The 16156-nt window shown below is 48.5% G+C and overlaps 1 protein-coding gene across 1 annotated transcript in view; it reads left to right on the forward strand.

Moving 5' to 3' along the window:
• Positions 1-14742, forward strand: part of LOC310772290 (E3 ubiquitin-protein ligase RNF31-like) — a 50454-nt gene extending 35712 nt beyond the window's left edge. The window contains exons 20-24 of the mRNA XM_083632053.1: positions 656-769; positions 2104-2152; positions 2937-3033; positions 5776-5941; positions 13648-14742. Of these exons, the coding sequence (XP_083488179.1) occupies positions 656-769; positions 2104-2152; positions 2937-3033; positions 5776-5941; positions 13648-13707 (486 nt within the window). The 3' untranslated portion in view covers positions 13708-14742. The remainder of the gene's footprint in view (positions 1-655; positions 770-2103; positions 2153-2936; positions 3034-5775; positions 5942-13647) is intronic.
• The last annotated feature ends 1414 nt before the right edge of the window (positions 14743-16156 follow it).

Raw genomic sequence — 16156 nt, forward strand, 5'->3', positions numbered from 1 at the left:
GGAAAAATAATAATAATAATACACCACACACAATTTAATATTACTGAAGATGATTAGGGTCACTTTTTTTTCTTTCTTTTTTTGAGTTTAAAGTGATAATCTCTAAGATTTCAGTTTTGTCACCTATGATATGATATGATATTTTCATTTATATTGCGCCCCTCAGCCAACTTTTACATTGGTCCGGGGCGCAGGGGGGCGGTGGGTGGTAATTGCAGGTGAGATCCAAACAGTGTGATGTCACATAATGTCACTATATACTGCAAATGCTTCATCCAAATGTACATAGCCTCAATCAACATTGTGAGTGGCTCTTTTTTCTTTTTAGATGAAAATCTTTTAGATTATAACGTTAAATCAGGATTCTGAGAAAAAAGTCATAATTTTTAGATTAAAGTCAGAATTCTCAGATTAAATTCAGAATTCTGCGGGGGGAAATAAGCATAATGACATCACTGACGATGTCACTGATGATATTATCGATGGTCTACCGGAACTTTAAACGTCTCGGGTCCCTAGATTTTTGTGACGTCAAAATAGGGTCACAAGCCAAAAAAGTTTGGGAACCCCTGGTCTAGCTGCAGCCTTGCCTCCTGTCTGTCTGTCGGTCTGCCTGTGTTGCTCTCTCACCTGCTGTCTGTGCTCTCTCTTCCAGACAGCGTGCAAGACGGCCCAGTGTAAGCTCACTGGGCTGCACGCTCATCACCCGCGGGACTGTCTCTTCTATCTCAGAGACTGGGAGCCGCCCAGACTACAGGCCCTGCTGCAGGTAACAAGCCTGCTCAGGTAGCAGCATGAGGAGAAACCTGATGTGAAGTGGAAATAATGCGCTGATGGTAGCAGCATGACCATGGCCTTGTGATAAGACAGACTGTCATTCTTGTCACTGTAAGGTCGGCCATTCAAGTTCGCTGACCGGTTGGGAAAGTCTAGGTGGCGAAAGCAGGGTTTTTTCCTGCATTGAGGAATTGTTGGCACCCCAAAGAGGTTTTAGCCCCTAAACGTCCCGCTAAAGGCTTCTACACACCAAGAGTGACGCAAAGCGCATTTCTGAACAATTGACCTTGGTCAAAAAAAATAAAAGCCGCAATATCGCTTAACCATTGGTATGGATGGTTGCATTGACTGGATATTGGTTCGAAAAATATAATTGACGTGCAAATTAATCGCATGGGGGAAAAAGACCCCCAGTGTGTAAGGACCTTAAATTGTGAGGGACACATTCATGTATTCTTTCATTCTTTTGATAAACATTTGATATTTGTACTGTATCATTTTATAGAATTTCAAAGTTAAAAGCCCCACATTTGTAGCTTCAAATGGCTTCCTTTCTGAAACTGGAGGTGCTTTAAAAACACATTGCTCCATAACTTCTGACAATGACTGATATGGTTGTATTTAGGAGGACCCTGACTACACACTAACCCAAAATAAAGCATTTTTACTGTATCAGTTTAAAGAAATTCAAACTTAAATTCACACATTTTTACTTTGAAATGACTTTAAGTTTAATACTTTGGGTGCTTTAAAAACACATTGCTCCATGAGTTCAGTCTTAAGGTCCTTACACATCAAGAGCGATGCGAATATACGGCACAAAATTGTGATGCGAGTTTTGACCCACCTGTTAATTACAGCTACAGATGTGTACACATTGGAAGCGAATTTCTGAAAAATCGACCGTGGTTCGAAAAAATAAACACTGCAATAACGCTCCGCGAAACTTCGCCGTTGGTATGCACGGTTGCATTGACTGATATAGGTTCGGAAAATATTATTGACGTGCAAATTAATCGCACGAAAGAAACGCTCCCGATGTGTAAGGACCTTTAGGGTTAGGGTTAATCAGATCAATCATGCTTACTGTGGTGCGTACTCAGTCACCCCCCCCAGAGGCCTTCTGAGCCAGGCGACTGACACGTTCTCGCTCAATAGTGGACCAATTTCAAACATTTCTGTTCTGATCAGTCACTTAGACACAAAAAGTTAGGAAAAAAGGGCCAGGTTGAAAAATACAGAAATAACTATTATTTCTGTATTTTTTTTATTATTATTATTTATTATTTCTGTTTCTTGACACCCCCCTCCCCCTCCCCCTTCCAGAGGAACGCTGTGGGCTTCAACACAGATCCTCCTAACGGAACACAGACTGGTAAAACAGCTTCTTCTTCATCTGCAGATCCACTTCTTTGTGTTCCTGTCTTCTCTCACACTTCACATCACTTTGTCCCACTGAATCAAATCCCCTCACCTCACTCTTAATTTGATTAGCAGGCATCCAGCACTCACTGACTCTTTCATTTCTTATCCCTGGGTACTCGCAATTTGGATAAAAGAATTTAAGCTTTGTCTACTTTTGACGCTCACTGAAAGTCGGCCTGAGATGGAGAGTGGACTCTGACCCAGTGGGGGAATGCTGCCTTGGCTTCAGTGTGTTGTATTTGCTCTTTGGGGGTCTTGGAGTTCAGACTTGAATAGCAATGAAGAAAAACAAATCTGAGACATTCTTCTCTTCGAAAAACATTTAAGCATTTATTTGAATGATTAACGTATTCCAGATAAAAAAATCCATTCCAGTGTACTGCAATGCATTTGTGCAACTTCTATAGAATAGAATAGCAAAATGACCACAATGGGAATTGTCAAATAAACTAGCCTAAAACTGAAGTAAATTGGACAAACGGTTCTCGAAATATGCAAAGGACACACACACACACTCAGAGACAGAGATTCCTGGAATGAGTTGATGCCATGCCTTGCCATTAGCCACTAAAATAAAGCTTGTTAAACATTTTGTCAAAGAGAAAAGTGCCTTCCATTTGTCTTTGTTGTTTTTCTTCATTGCTGGAAAATGGAAATGTTTCCTCTCTGTTTATTGTCCTGTGTCCTCCCCTTCTCTGCTCTGAAATGTCTCTGTAATCTCCTCTGTGTGGCAGACTCCTGTGTTGTGATGGAGCAGAAGGATGAAGCAGGGCAGCCGATTGACTCACAGTGTGGCCTCCAAACCCAGCCGGGCCAGGCCGGGCTCTGCGAGTGAGTGTTCACCATAGATAGATTGACTCACAGTGTGGCCTCCAGAGCCGGGCCGGGCCGGGCCGGGCCGTCCGAGTGAGCTCACCATCGACTGTTGAAAAAAGATGGGCGTAGTGAATGTCATGTCACCCATTGGTTCGTGGACTCCTTTGATTTGAAGCCTGCAGTTTGTCATTTTGGCCACTGCCATCTTGGTTGGGAGCTGTCTTGAGCCGTTTTCACACGTGCGCTTTATACCGGGAAATGACCAGAAAGCGGTGTAATGCCTTCATGTGTGAAAGTTGTTTTCCGGTATAAGCGCGACCCCGTCATCGCGGACATTTCACCACTTTGGAGGTTGTCACAAGGGCGCTATGTCTGCTTCATGTGTGGGCGTGCAGATTTCCCCCCTCCCCTCTCTGCTCGCTCTCTGGCCAGTCCTTCAGTCAGCAGCCCGACACACAGGACACAGCGAAAATGGCAGCGGCTTCTAGTCTGAAGCCGCCCAACGCTTGTTGAGAAAGCAAATGCACGAAGCGAAATGTGGAAGTATTTTGCTTACTTACGTTGCTGACAGCGAAGGCAAGCCCGGACACATCAAACGAAGCCAGTCTGTAAAAAGTGCTTCAACGCGACGCAGGTGAACGGATAAACATCGAACCAGCCAGGCTATTTCTCTCAGACACGGATCCCAACTTCTTCAAATATTTCAGTTCAAAGACTGGTTAGCGAATGTGAAGGATACAACATACATGCCCTCTTAAGTCAAACGAGTGTGATTTATTGTGTGACAAGCGAACTTATTTCACCATCGGTGTTTTGCCGATCCCCAAAATAATGACGATTCCCCATCCAAGTGCACACGTCACTCCCCACCCGCTCTGCAGTGCCCCCCCCCGACCCCCCTCAAATACAGGTTATTTGACGGCTATATATTCACAATGTGAGCCCTCAGGTGTGAAGGGAAATTCCGGGAAATGGCCGATATTGATTTACAGGCAATGTTCCTGTACGCATGTGTGAAAACGGCTTTGGTTAGGTTTCCCATTCCCACAGAGCTGCCTTCTTCTATTTGTCCATGAGCTGCCATGAGATCACTGGACAGGTGACTTGTTAATCACGCCCCCAAACATAGTCTATTTTACTCATGAATAGTATTACTCTAAATGGGGCCATAGTTTACTAAATGAACACCATGCTGTAATGAAGAAGACATGAAACTAGCGATTGAGCACATGAACTCATTAAGAAAGTGTTTACTGATGGATTGATTGATTGATTGATTTTTATTTATGTGTCATGCACCCTACTGTATGGTGCCCAACCCTCATGGGTTTACAAGACACACAAAAATACACCACAATAAACCAGCGCCACAGTGGTACATTTAAGTTAACACAAGTTGCAAGTCAACATACTGCTCAAACAACAAAACAGATAATTACATCACTTTCTAAACAAAATGTTCTGGCTTTGCTCCCATGCCTGACAAATACAATTAGCTATGAAGAAGGTTCCTTTTTTTTAAACACAACTCAAGTTTCTCATAATCATCCAACTCAGAAAAACTGAGGCCATAAATCAAGTGAGACGTAGGATCTCTTTTTTTTTTACTACTTAGTCAACATTAGAAACAAAGCAGGTTTAAGGCACTTCTGCATTAGCTTCATTTGTCAGCTGCAGTGGTTGGCCCTTGGTTGACGCTCGAGCAAACCAACACACACACATCTATCCTTCAAATATCTCTCTGTTCTCTGATGGATCTGTGCCACCGCCGCTTTAGGGCTGGAAGGTGACAGGAAGGATACAGCAGACAGATTGAGGCTTCAGGGCTGGAAGGTGACAGGAAGGATACAGCAGACAGATTGAGGCTTCAGGGCTGGAAGGTGACAGGAAGGATACAGCAGACAGATTGAGGCTTTAGGGCTGGAAGGTGACAGGAAGGATACAGCAGACAGATTGAGGCTTTAGGGCTGGAAGGTGACAGGAAGGATACAGCAGACAGATTGAGGCTTCAGGGCTGGAAGGTGACAGGAAGGATGCAGCAGACAGATTGAGGCTTCAGGGCTGGAAGGTGACAGGAAGGATGCAGCAGACAGATTGAGGCTTCAGGGCTGGAAGGTGACAGGAAGGATGCAGCAGACAGATTGAGGCTTCAGGGCTGGAAGGTGACAGGAAGGATACAGCAGACAGATTGAGGCTTCAGGGCTGGAAGGTGACAGGAAGGATGCAGCAGACAGATTGAGGCTTTAGGGCTGGAAGGTGACAGGAAGGATGCAGCAGACAGATTGAGGCTTTAGGGCTGGAAGGTGACAGGAAGGATGCAGCAGACAGATTGAGGCTTCAGGGCTGGAAGGTGACAGGAAGGATGCAGCAGACAGATTGAGGCTTCAGGGCTGGAAGGTGACAGGAAGGATACAGCAGACAGATTGAGGCTTCAGGGCTGGAAGGTGACAGGAAGGATGCAGCAGACAGATTGAGGCTTTAGGGCTGGAAGGTGACAGGAAGGATGCAGCAGACAGATTGAGGCTTTAGGGCTGGAAGGTGACAGGAAGGATGCAGCAGACAGATTGAGGCTTTAGGGCTGGAAGGTGACAGGAAGGATGCAGCAGACAGATTGAGGCTTCAGGGCTGGAAGGTGACAGGAAGGATGCAGCAGACAGATTGAGTGGAAGGTGACAAGAAGGATGCAGCAGACAGATTGAGAGTCAGTGAAGTCCCGGCTGTGTTGGCTCTCTCTCACCCTGTCCTTTCTGTCTGCAGGAAGCACTACAAAGAGTACCTGGTGAGTCTGATAAACGGCCACACACTGGACCCTGCGCCGCTCTACGACCCGACGGAGCTGACCGTGGCCTGCGACAGGTACCAGGTGGAGCGGACCAGAGCGGAGACCGAGGACGACAACGCTTACCACGCTCGACTGCTGCAGGTCAGACACTCTGCTCTCTTCTGTTTGACACATTATTCAGTTGGGAGACAAGGAACTCAAAATCTGGATGATCAGATCATCCGGGATCATCCTCCCACGTGCTACGTCCTGCCACTGAAATTCCTCGCTGTGAGGTGAAAAGAAGCGGCTGGTGACTGCACAATGCACATGTATCGGAGGAAGCATGTGCTAGTCTACAAGTCTCCCCAGATAAAATGTGTGGGGGGGGGGGGGGGGGTCATATGAACAAGACTAAACAACCGATGACTGTTAAATTCTAGCACTTTCAGGGGATGTATCATAAGAGGTGAGCACCTTCTTCTAGTATAGGGCAGTGGTTCTCAATGTGGGGTCCGGGGACACAGGGGGTCCTTGAGGGGGTTCTAGGTTGTCCTCAGGAAATTGTTGACTTCACCATTATTTAATTTCCACGATGTGAACACAATTAGCACGAAGAACGAATGGTTTGATCATAGTTTCTCTGTTATCTCTACTAGTCTCTCCCCAGACTCAAATATTACGTTGAATCGCTGCACTCTCCGCATACTACATAAATGAGTCTGTGCCACTTCACACAGCCACAGCTTGTTATTTGAGGGCGGGAGTAGGGGTTTGGAATTGAATGAGTGACAGGTTGTAGCAATGAGAGGGTGGTTCGAAATGCTCGATATGTTGCAGAAGACAGTTAGATGGGCAGTCTCAGGGTCTCAGGGTTGGCCTCCCTGATCACAGTCATTACTGATTGGTGAAGGGTGAATGCACCACACTTGCCAATCACTGGCCAAGATTCCATTCCCAGTTTGGTGAGAGGAGTGTCCCAGACCCAGACAGAGATCTGCAGCATGCAGTAACATAGTGTATCAGTGTAAGAACTCTCATGGGTCTGGCGTTGAGACTATCTCTCTACTTACAATACAGACAGTCATGGGATTCTGGACAAAATCTTATCTAACAATAAAAATATTATTTTGCGTCTGTGTGGTCCTAATGTGGACTATATTAGTGATATGAAAAAGGTTGAGAATCACTGTTCGAGAAGGCAACGAGTTATCTTTGTCAGTGTTTCTATGAGATTTGGTCATTCCAGACTCACAAGATGTTACTTTGGAGTTTATTAATCTTATAACGGTGAAGCAGATTCAGTATTCTTGAGTTCTATTTCATCCCTGCTGACCGCCAGAGGCGGTGCTTAAGCACTGAATATTCCCCTTCGCGCATGCGCAGTTCGAGTATTGTATACCAACAATGTCACCTGTGACCCCCTGGATGACCGGACCGAGGTTATATCTTCCGGTGTCATCAGGGATCATTTCCTTTTCAACTTCTCGCGCGCAGAGTGCTTTTGAAAGCATTACGAGATACTTCATATTAAAACGTACATTCCGTTGCTAGTAGTTCCGCGGTCGTTGTTGGTCGGAGCAGCGAACGTTCGCCCTCCAGGAGCTGCGACGGAAATATCTTCCTCGTATGAGAGGAGTTATTTTTTGTTCAGGTGGACGCTGCGGCGTTCTTTCGCCGGTAAGGCAGTGTTTTCCACTTCCCTCTCCGGACAAGGTGAGGTGACTTCATAATTGTTTGCAAAGCTGTATCTTCAACGATACCTACTGCTGCAGACTTGCCGGTGAGTGTTGCGTGGCGCAGCCTCCTCCCGGCATTACAAGTGTGGGGGTTGCGTTAGCGCTTCCCGGTTGTTATTGGTTATCGTTATTGTTATGTAACTTGAATAAACCTCTGTTGGGGAAGGCTGCGTGCGCGCTCCCTCTTCCCAGCATATGGCCTCATTTTGTCATTAACGTTATAGCTTCAGCGCTATGATGAGTGTTTTTTCGTTGTAAGAGTGGTTAAAAAAAATAAATAAAAAAAAAATAGCCTCTGCTGGTGTAGGCAGCGTACGCGCTCCCTCCCCCCAGTATATGGTCTCATTCTGTTCACTAACGTTATAGCGTCAGCGCTGTGAGTAGTGTTTTCATTTTGAATGAGTTTAGATGTTGTTTTGTTTGGTATAACCACTGCTAGTGACAGTAATATTAATTAATATATATATTCATTAATTACATTGTGTGTATATATATATACTGTGTAGGAGTAAGCCTCTGCTGCCTGCTGGTATAGGCAGCGTACGCGCTCCCTCCCCCCAGCATACAGCATCTACAGTAGGGACCAGTTGCGTCCGCGCTCTGGGCTAACTGTGAAGGGTGTGCATTAGACGGTGTGGCGGTGTTACTAACTGGTGCCACCATGATGGATAATGCACATTATTGCACATCCTGTGAGGCTCCTCTGCAGCCAGAGGATGGCCATGATCTCTGCCCCGCGTGCCTTGGTCCTGTGCACCTGAGGGAGGCACTGTCGGACAATCCATGCATGAACTGCAGCTACATGCCTAGGGCAGTTAGGGCTGTCAGACTGGCAGAGCTGGAACACCCAATGGGCGAAGGTGACATCCCCCCATCGGGCCAAGTGTCTCCGCTCCAACGTAGGAGCTCTAAGCGTCTGGCTGAGGCCGCTGCGGGTGGACCCTCCAAGAAAAAGACGAAGTCTGACCGCAGTGGGCTGTCATCAAAGGTGGAGCAGCTGTCCGCTGAGCTGGCCCAGATGAGGTCCATGCTCATGGCTCACCAGCCTGGTGTCCCTTCAGAGCCGGCGCTTGCCCCAGAGGAGGATACACTCTCCCTGGCAGCTTCTGCGACTCACTTTCGTGATTATGGGGAAGACTCATTGGATGGGGTCTCCCGGGCCTCAGGGCCGGGCTCCCATTCCTCCGCTCACAGTTCGCTGGCTGAGACGGAGGACCACCCCATGCGTACGGTCATGCGCAGGGCGCTAGATCACCTACGCATGGACATACCGCAGCAAGCGGAATCGGCTCCCGCAAGCGCCTTCTTCAGGCGCAGGCCAGCCTCCACTGCCTTTGAGGTCCCTCACTCAGTGGACTACATAAGGGAGTTGCAGGCCTGTTGGAGGGACACTGGAGCTTGCTCCCGTCTCTCTGCTGATGGTCGAACCCTGGCAGCCATGCACGACACGGCAAGAGTTGGCCTGGATCATATGCCAGCTATGGAGCCTGCCATCGCATCCCTCATTGTTTCCCCCGATGAGGCTCTGCGAAGGGATGCTAGGTGCCCCCGACCCCAGTGTCGGATGACTGACGACCTTCTCACAAGGGCTTATGGTGCGGGAGCTCGGGCCGGTCGTATAGGCAACTCCCTGTCACACCTCATGCTCGCCCTCTCTGCTTCACTACAGGAGGGCAATGTGAATGCTGACTCCGTGGCCTTCTGTGATGCGTCACTGGAGGCGTTCGGCCTTATGTCCAGGGAAATTGGACGAATGATGTCCATCCTGGTCCAAACTCGTCGCCAAGTCTGGCTTTCACAGTCTAATTTGACTGAGGCGTCGAGGAGGACTCTCCGTAGCCTCCCAGTGGAGCCAGGAGAGATGTTCGGGTCAGCGGCACAGGAAGCGCTGGAACGAACCATCCAGGCTGGGCAGACCAGGCAGCAGCTGGCAGGTCTTCGCCGTATGCCTCCGCCCACCAGGCCCAGGGGCCCCTCGGCTGCTCCCCGAGCCCGCTTTCCACCACCAGAGCACATCAGTAGCCGTCGTGAACCTCAGCAGTACACGCAGAGGCGGGGCCGTGACTTTCGGCCCTCCAATCGGCCTCGGGCCCCGGATCCTGTCCGTCCCCCCTTCAGGGCCCCTAGGGGCCGGCGGGGCGGACATTGAAGCCGCGGGGCCGGCTGTCGGATATTTTTTCCATCAGCAGCTCAGGTACTGGGCTGCTCATGCTTCAGACCCGTGGGTGGTTGCCACCTTAACCCACGGGTACAAGCTTCAATTCCGACGCCGGCCCCCAACATCCAGCCGGGTCAAAATTACCATCATAAACGACCCGGTGAAAGCCATAGCCTTAGACCAGGAGTTGGCTGCCCTCCTGGCCAAGGGCGCCATCGAGGCTGTAGACCCTCTGTCGCACCCCAGGGGGTTCTACTCGACATACTTCCTCGTGCCGAAAAAGACTGGCGGGTTTCGTCCAGTCTTGGACCTGAGGGAACTCAACAAGTTCATGAAGGTCATGCCCTTCCATATGTTGACCACGGCAGACGTTCTGCGAACTGTAGCCCGTGGAGAGTGGTTCACATCCATAGACCTGAAAGACGCTTATTTTCATGTCCCCATTGCCCATCAACACCGGCAGTTTCTGCGCTTTGCCTATCGAGGCCACCACTGGCAGTTCAGGGTGCTGCCATTCGGGCTCTCTCTCTCCCCACGGGTGTTCACGAGATGTGTGGCAGCGGCGCTTGCACCTCTGCAGTCTCAGGGCATGAAGGTCCTTCCGTACCTAGACGACTGGCTGGTCTGCGCACCATCCCGAGCTCAAGTGGCCCAAGATACAGGGTGCCTCCTGTCCCACGTGTCCCACCTAGGACTCAAGGTAAATATGGAAAAGAGTTGTCTAGAACCATCTCAGACCACAACCTTCATTGGGTTAGCATTAAACACTGTTACTATGACAGCCTGTCCGTCCCCACACCGTGTGGACGACATCCTACGCCTTCTTCCCTTGTTCCAAAGGGGAAGACTGTTGCCCTATGTCACGTTTCTTCGGCTCTTGGGCAAACTGACATCCATCGCAGCTGTTGTTCCGCTGGGCTTGCTGTCGCTGCGCCCCCTGCAGAGGTGGCTGAACGGCTTCCGCTTGGACGCCAAGCGGCACAGACACAGAAAGGTCAGAGTGGCACAGCAGTGTCTCCTCGCCCTAGCCCCGTGGAGGGACGGGGCCTATATGGCAAGGGGGGTCCCTATGGGCTCCATCCCGTCCCGCAGGGAGACTGTCACCACAGATGCCTGCCCCGCAGGATGGGGTGCAGTGTGGCAGAGCAGGACGGCTCGCGGGCAGTGGTCTGGGGAAGACCGCGCCGGACACATCAATGTGCTGGAGCTGCGAGCAGTGCACCTAGCTCTCAAGAAATTCCTGCCATACCTGAGAGGCAGGCACGTCCTCATTCGGTCAGACAACACCTCGACCGTCTATCATATAAACCATCAGGGGGGAACCAAGTCTGCACGGCTGCTGCAAGTGTCAAGGGACCTCCTGACATGGGCGGCCCCCCGCCTGATCAGCCTACGGGCAATATATCTACCGGGAGAGCAGAACCACTTGGCAGACTTCCTCTCCCGTCAAAAGCCTCCATCAGGGGAGTGGTGCCTCAACCCAGAGGTGGTGCACACAGTCTGGAGCCGCTTCGGCAGAGCAGAGGTGGACCTCTTCGCCTCAGAGGTGTCGACTCACTGCCCTCTATGGTTCTCCTTAGCGGAGACAACCAGCCCTCTGGGCCAGGATGCACTGGCTCATCCTTGGCCAGAGGGTCTTCTATATGCCTTCCCACCGCTTCCTCTGATTCGGCTAGTACTTCAGAGAGTTCTTCAGGAGGGGCACAGGATTCTGTTGGTGGCCCCCTTCTGGCCAGGGAGGACATGGTTCCCTTTGCTGCACAGACTCTGTCGCAGCGCTCCATGGCGCCTCCCCGACAGGAGAGATCTCCTGTCCCAACTGGAAGGTCAGATCTGGCATCCCAATCCCCAACGCCTCCAGCTGTGCGTTTGGCTGCTGGAGGGCCCGAACCACTACTCAGCAGCTGTGTAGACCCTGTCAGGCATACTATAATGAATGCAAGGGCGCCATCCACTCGTCTGCAGTACGACAACAGATGGAAGCTGTTTTACAACTGGTGTATGGGTCGGAGCGAGGACCCAGTACATTGTTCTGTGCCTACTATCCTTGAGTTCCTGCAGTCCCTCCTGGACAAAGGCCGGGCTCCTGCTACTCTGAAGGTGTACATAGCGGCAATATCGTGTCGACATGCCAGAGTCGACAATGGCACAGTGGGGAGCCACAGTCTGGTGTCCCTCTTCCTGAAGGGGGCTCAAAGGTTGCATCCTCCAAGAGCCCCGAGAATCCCGGCATGGGACCTTCCCCTGGTGCTGGATGCTCTAGGCAGGCCTCCCTTTGAGCCCTTGGCACAGGCGGAGCTAAAGTGGGTGTCATGCAAGACTGCATTCCTCCTGGCCATTACCTCAGCAAAGCGGGTCAGTGAGCTGCACGCCCTGTCTGTCAGTGTCTCATGTCTGAGGTGGAACTCAGATGGCTCGGGGGTCACTCTGTGGCCAAACACAGCATTCCTCCCTAAGGTGCTGTCGCACTCACACCTCAACCAGCCAATACGGCTTGCACGATTTGACCCCCCACCAGGAGAGAGGGGGGACAAGAGGGAACTGCTGTGCCCAGTGCGGGCCCTGAGAGCCTATATTACAGCTACCATGTGCATTCGACAGTCAGAACAGCTCTTCCTCTGTTATGGTGGCCCTAACAAAGGTTGCGCTCTCTCCAAACAGCGTCTGTCCCACTGGATTGTGGACGCTATCAGCTATGCCTATGGGGCGAGTAACCGCCTCCTGCCATCCGGCGTGAGGGGCCATTCTACCAGGAGTGTCTCCACATCATGGGCGGCCCTGAGAGGGGTATCCCTGGGGGACATATGTGCTGCTGCCTCATGGGCGTCACCAGACACTTTCTCCAGGTTCTACCGGGTGAATGTTGCCACTCCCCATCCACTGGGCGTGGTCCTGGTGCCAGAATCCTCTGATTCTACTCATTGAGGTGGGTACTCAGGATTCCTCGTGACTTTGCTGGTATAAGTCATTCAGTGCTTAAGCACCGCCTCTGGCGGTCAGCAGGGATGAAATAGAACGAAAGTTACGTATGTAACTACGGTTCTATGAATCCCGAATGACCGCCAGAGCGCTCTGTCACTCAGAATCCTCGTGTGCTCGCGAGAAGTTTCTGTAGGAAATGATCCCTGATGACACCGGAAGATATAACCTCGGTCCGGTCATCCAGGGGGTCACAGGTGACATTGTTGGTATACAATACTCGAACTGCGCATGCGCGAAGGGGAATATTCAGTGCTTAAGCACCGCCTCTGGCGGTCATTCGGGATTCATAGAACCGTAGTTACATACGTAACTTTCGTTTTATACACTTTTAGTGTTTAAAATAGTGTATAAAATAGCTGCACTCCCTGGTCATAGAGTGCAGCTATTTAACAATGTATGCAAAAAAAGAAAAAATACAATTTATTTGGTTTTGGTTTTTCACATTAAAATTCGACCATGTAGAGAACATGGTTGTCACACTGTTTATACGGTACGCATGTAGATTGAAGTTAATTCATAACGAAACCTACAGTGTGCTTATGTCACCATCTATTACCCTGGTACTACCAATTTCAACCAATAATGTCACGACATGACAGCTGTCAATCAATCTTCATGGCTAGAAGAAAATTCCAAGCAGGCAACATAGCTGTCTACAGTTACATGGGCAAACTTGGCTATCCTATAAATGTTAATATACTTAGCCAATAAGCATGTAACATGTAAAATTAAACGGGGGGGGGAAATTACTTAATTTAATGTAGATGCAAAGGACATGTAATTGGCTCGTTAAATCGCATTCCGGGAATATCGCTATTTATGGTGCTGCTTCGTATAGTGTTGAAACATCAGGCTCAACTACAGATCAGCACCCCTAAATAAGGTTTGAGAGTCAAAGTTCGTTAATCTGTGTTGCTTTTGTTTCAAATATTTAATATTCAGGACTTTATCCCTGGTAAACCCCCGGACCCCCCCTTCCCCCCTCACAGAAACTGGCGGACGTTCCTCTTGGAGAGAGAGTTCCTCGAAGCAGAATGAATGAAGAATGAAGATTCCTGGCCTGAGCTAGCCTGGTAAAAACCTGATCACGCGACCTCACATTCTGTTTCACTCCACGGGTCAGTTTGGACTTCTAGCCACTCACAACCATTTCCTGGAATTACAGTATATAATTGGGCCAATCAGAGCCGCTGCTGGAAAAACATTAATGGCGTCTCCCGGAGCAACGATCGGTAACGTTAACATTAGTAAACACAGCCTTATGTGCAGTTATTGCAGAAATAGACTCAACAAGACCATCTTGCAATGGGATCACACCAGGTGCAAGCCTGCAACTTAAAAACAAGAAAATGACCGCAAATATGCTATCACAGGTGTAAATGAATGTGTATTAATTTAATAAATAATAATAATAGTAACGATAATAATATGGATATGAACGCTTGCTTGTTGCTAGGCAACTGGAGCGGCGCTTTGTCACACAGAGTATGGGCAGGAACAGCTAGTGACACAGGAATAGGCTAGGCAGTCCCATTTAGCAGCGCTTGGTTCCAGCCGGTCCCAGCCTTCGCAGTCCACAAATGGCCTATGGAGGGCATGGCCGCTGAATTGAGACACAGCTATAATCTGCCATGCATAAGCTACTGTATATCCTTAGGGGAGCAAGTGGGCAATGTTTGTCTTTCCATTTTTGTCCCATCCCACTGATGATGTCACAATATCTGACATCAGTGATGTCATCAGTGAAATCATCTTATGACATCACTGATGATGTCATAGGCATTGTGACATCAGTTATGTCATAAGCATTGTGACATCATCAGTGACAGTGATGTCATCAGTGATGCGAAGTTGGGCAATTGTGCGCTGCGCATGCCAATAGAGCAGGCGATTGTGCTCTGCGCATGCTAATAGAGCAGGCGATGCGTGCGGCGAGCCCGATACCCTAGTTTTCTATAACAACTAAAATCACATAAAACGTTGCTGCCCTTGCTGCGCATAGAAGGAATCCAATTTCAATCCAATGGCTCTCACCAGATACGACGGTCGGGTGATAAAAAGTTAATATTGCTGTTTTACTTGAAACAAACTAAGTTGTGTATAAAATGATAAGGCTGAACTTGTGGGTGGGGGAGGGCAGATTGTTTTTTTGTTTTTTTTTACAGGTGCAGGGGGAGGGCAGAGATAAAATAATATAAATGCCAGGGAGGGCAGTTTATTTTTTAATGATATAACATATGTTAACCCACCCCACTCCACGTTTCATGACTGCATCTTGCGTGGTTTTGACACTGTGGTGTTCGCAAAATCGTGGGGGGGGGGCTTGCTCGGCATTTATTTATTGGGTGCATGTTCATCAACATATTACAGGGATAATAATGACATTTTAATATTCCCACTCATTGTTTAGACCAATACCCCAATTCCCTCCCCCCACCTTTTCCAAAACTGAAACATTGCACACAGTTGTATCCCTTATACATTCTAACAAACTCTCCCTATTTGAGGAGTACCAGTGAAGCAGAGCAATAAGAAGAAGAGAGTAGAAAAACAAAAAGTAAAAAGGTCTAGTAGTCAGGCGGTAAGACCTCCGAACTCGACCTTCATTTTTATATCAACTACACACCCGTAAAGTTTCGTCACTGCATCTTGCATGCTTTTGACGCTGTCGCACTGACAAAATCTGTCCACAGATATATAAACAACACACACACAGACTCTCGAGGTGAAAACAATACCAGCCTGGTAATAACAAAATTAAACAAGAACAAGAACAAGACTATGCACCAGCAGAGTTTCGCGGCCAAAGAGACGTTTTTGTCTGTCAAGGCACGTACTCGCACCACTGAAATCGCTGTGGGTGGCTAGAAGTCCAGACTGATAGAGCAAAACAGAATGTGAGGTCACATGATCAGGCGCCTGTACCATGAATGGAGATAAACAGATCCAGGATCTGCCTCCTTGATCTGGTTTGACTTAACCAGACAATCGCAATCGAGCTAAACGAAACCACGAAGGTGGTTATCAGCTGGGTCTGTCAATTTAGGATTTCATTATCCAGCTCTGAGCTTGTGCACATGAAAATGCTTGTGCACAGGAGTTCGTGCCCATGAAAGAGGCGTGGTTTGTAACAATTACCCAATCACAATGCAATATGTACAGCTCCAGATTTTACAGTGCCTATTTCCTCATTCATTCAAAGTGCACATCAAAGTGTATTAATTAGCGGAGCTTTACTGTATGTCAGAATCAAAATCTGCATTGGATAGTAGTCTGTCACTGAAGGAAAGTTACCGCTAAGTTACCACTTTTATTCACATCAGTCATTTGTTTTCTTTGTACAGCAGTTTCTGCCTCCACACAGCAGCTTATAAACTCAATAAAACCTACATGTCTTTTTTGCAAGTGGAAGTAATGTGTAATCTCAGTCTAAATTTTTACAAAATCCGTAGGCCTATTTAGACCAACAATTTAGAAATGTAGGCTCAATTAATAATT

This window comes from Poromitra crassiceps (genome assembly GCF_964638095.1).
Source record: "Poromitra crassiceps genome assembly, chromosome: 2".
In the NCBI taxonomy this organism is placed as follows: Eukaryota; Metazoa; Chordata; class Actinopteri; order Beryciformes; family Melamphaidae; genus Poromitra; species Poromitra crassiceps.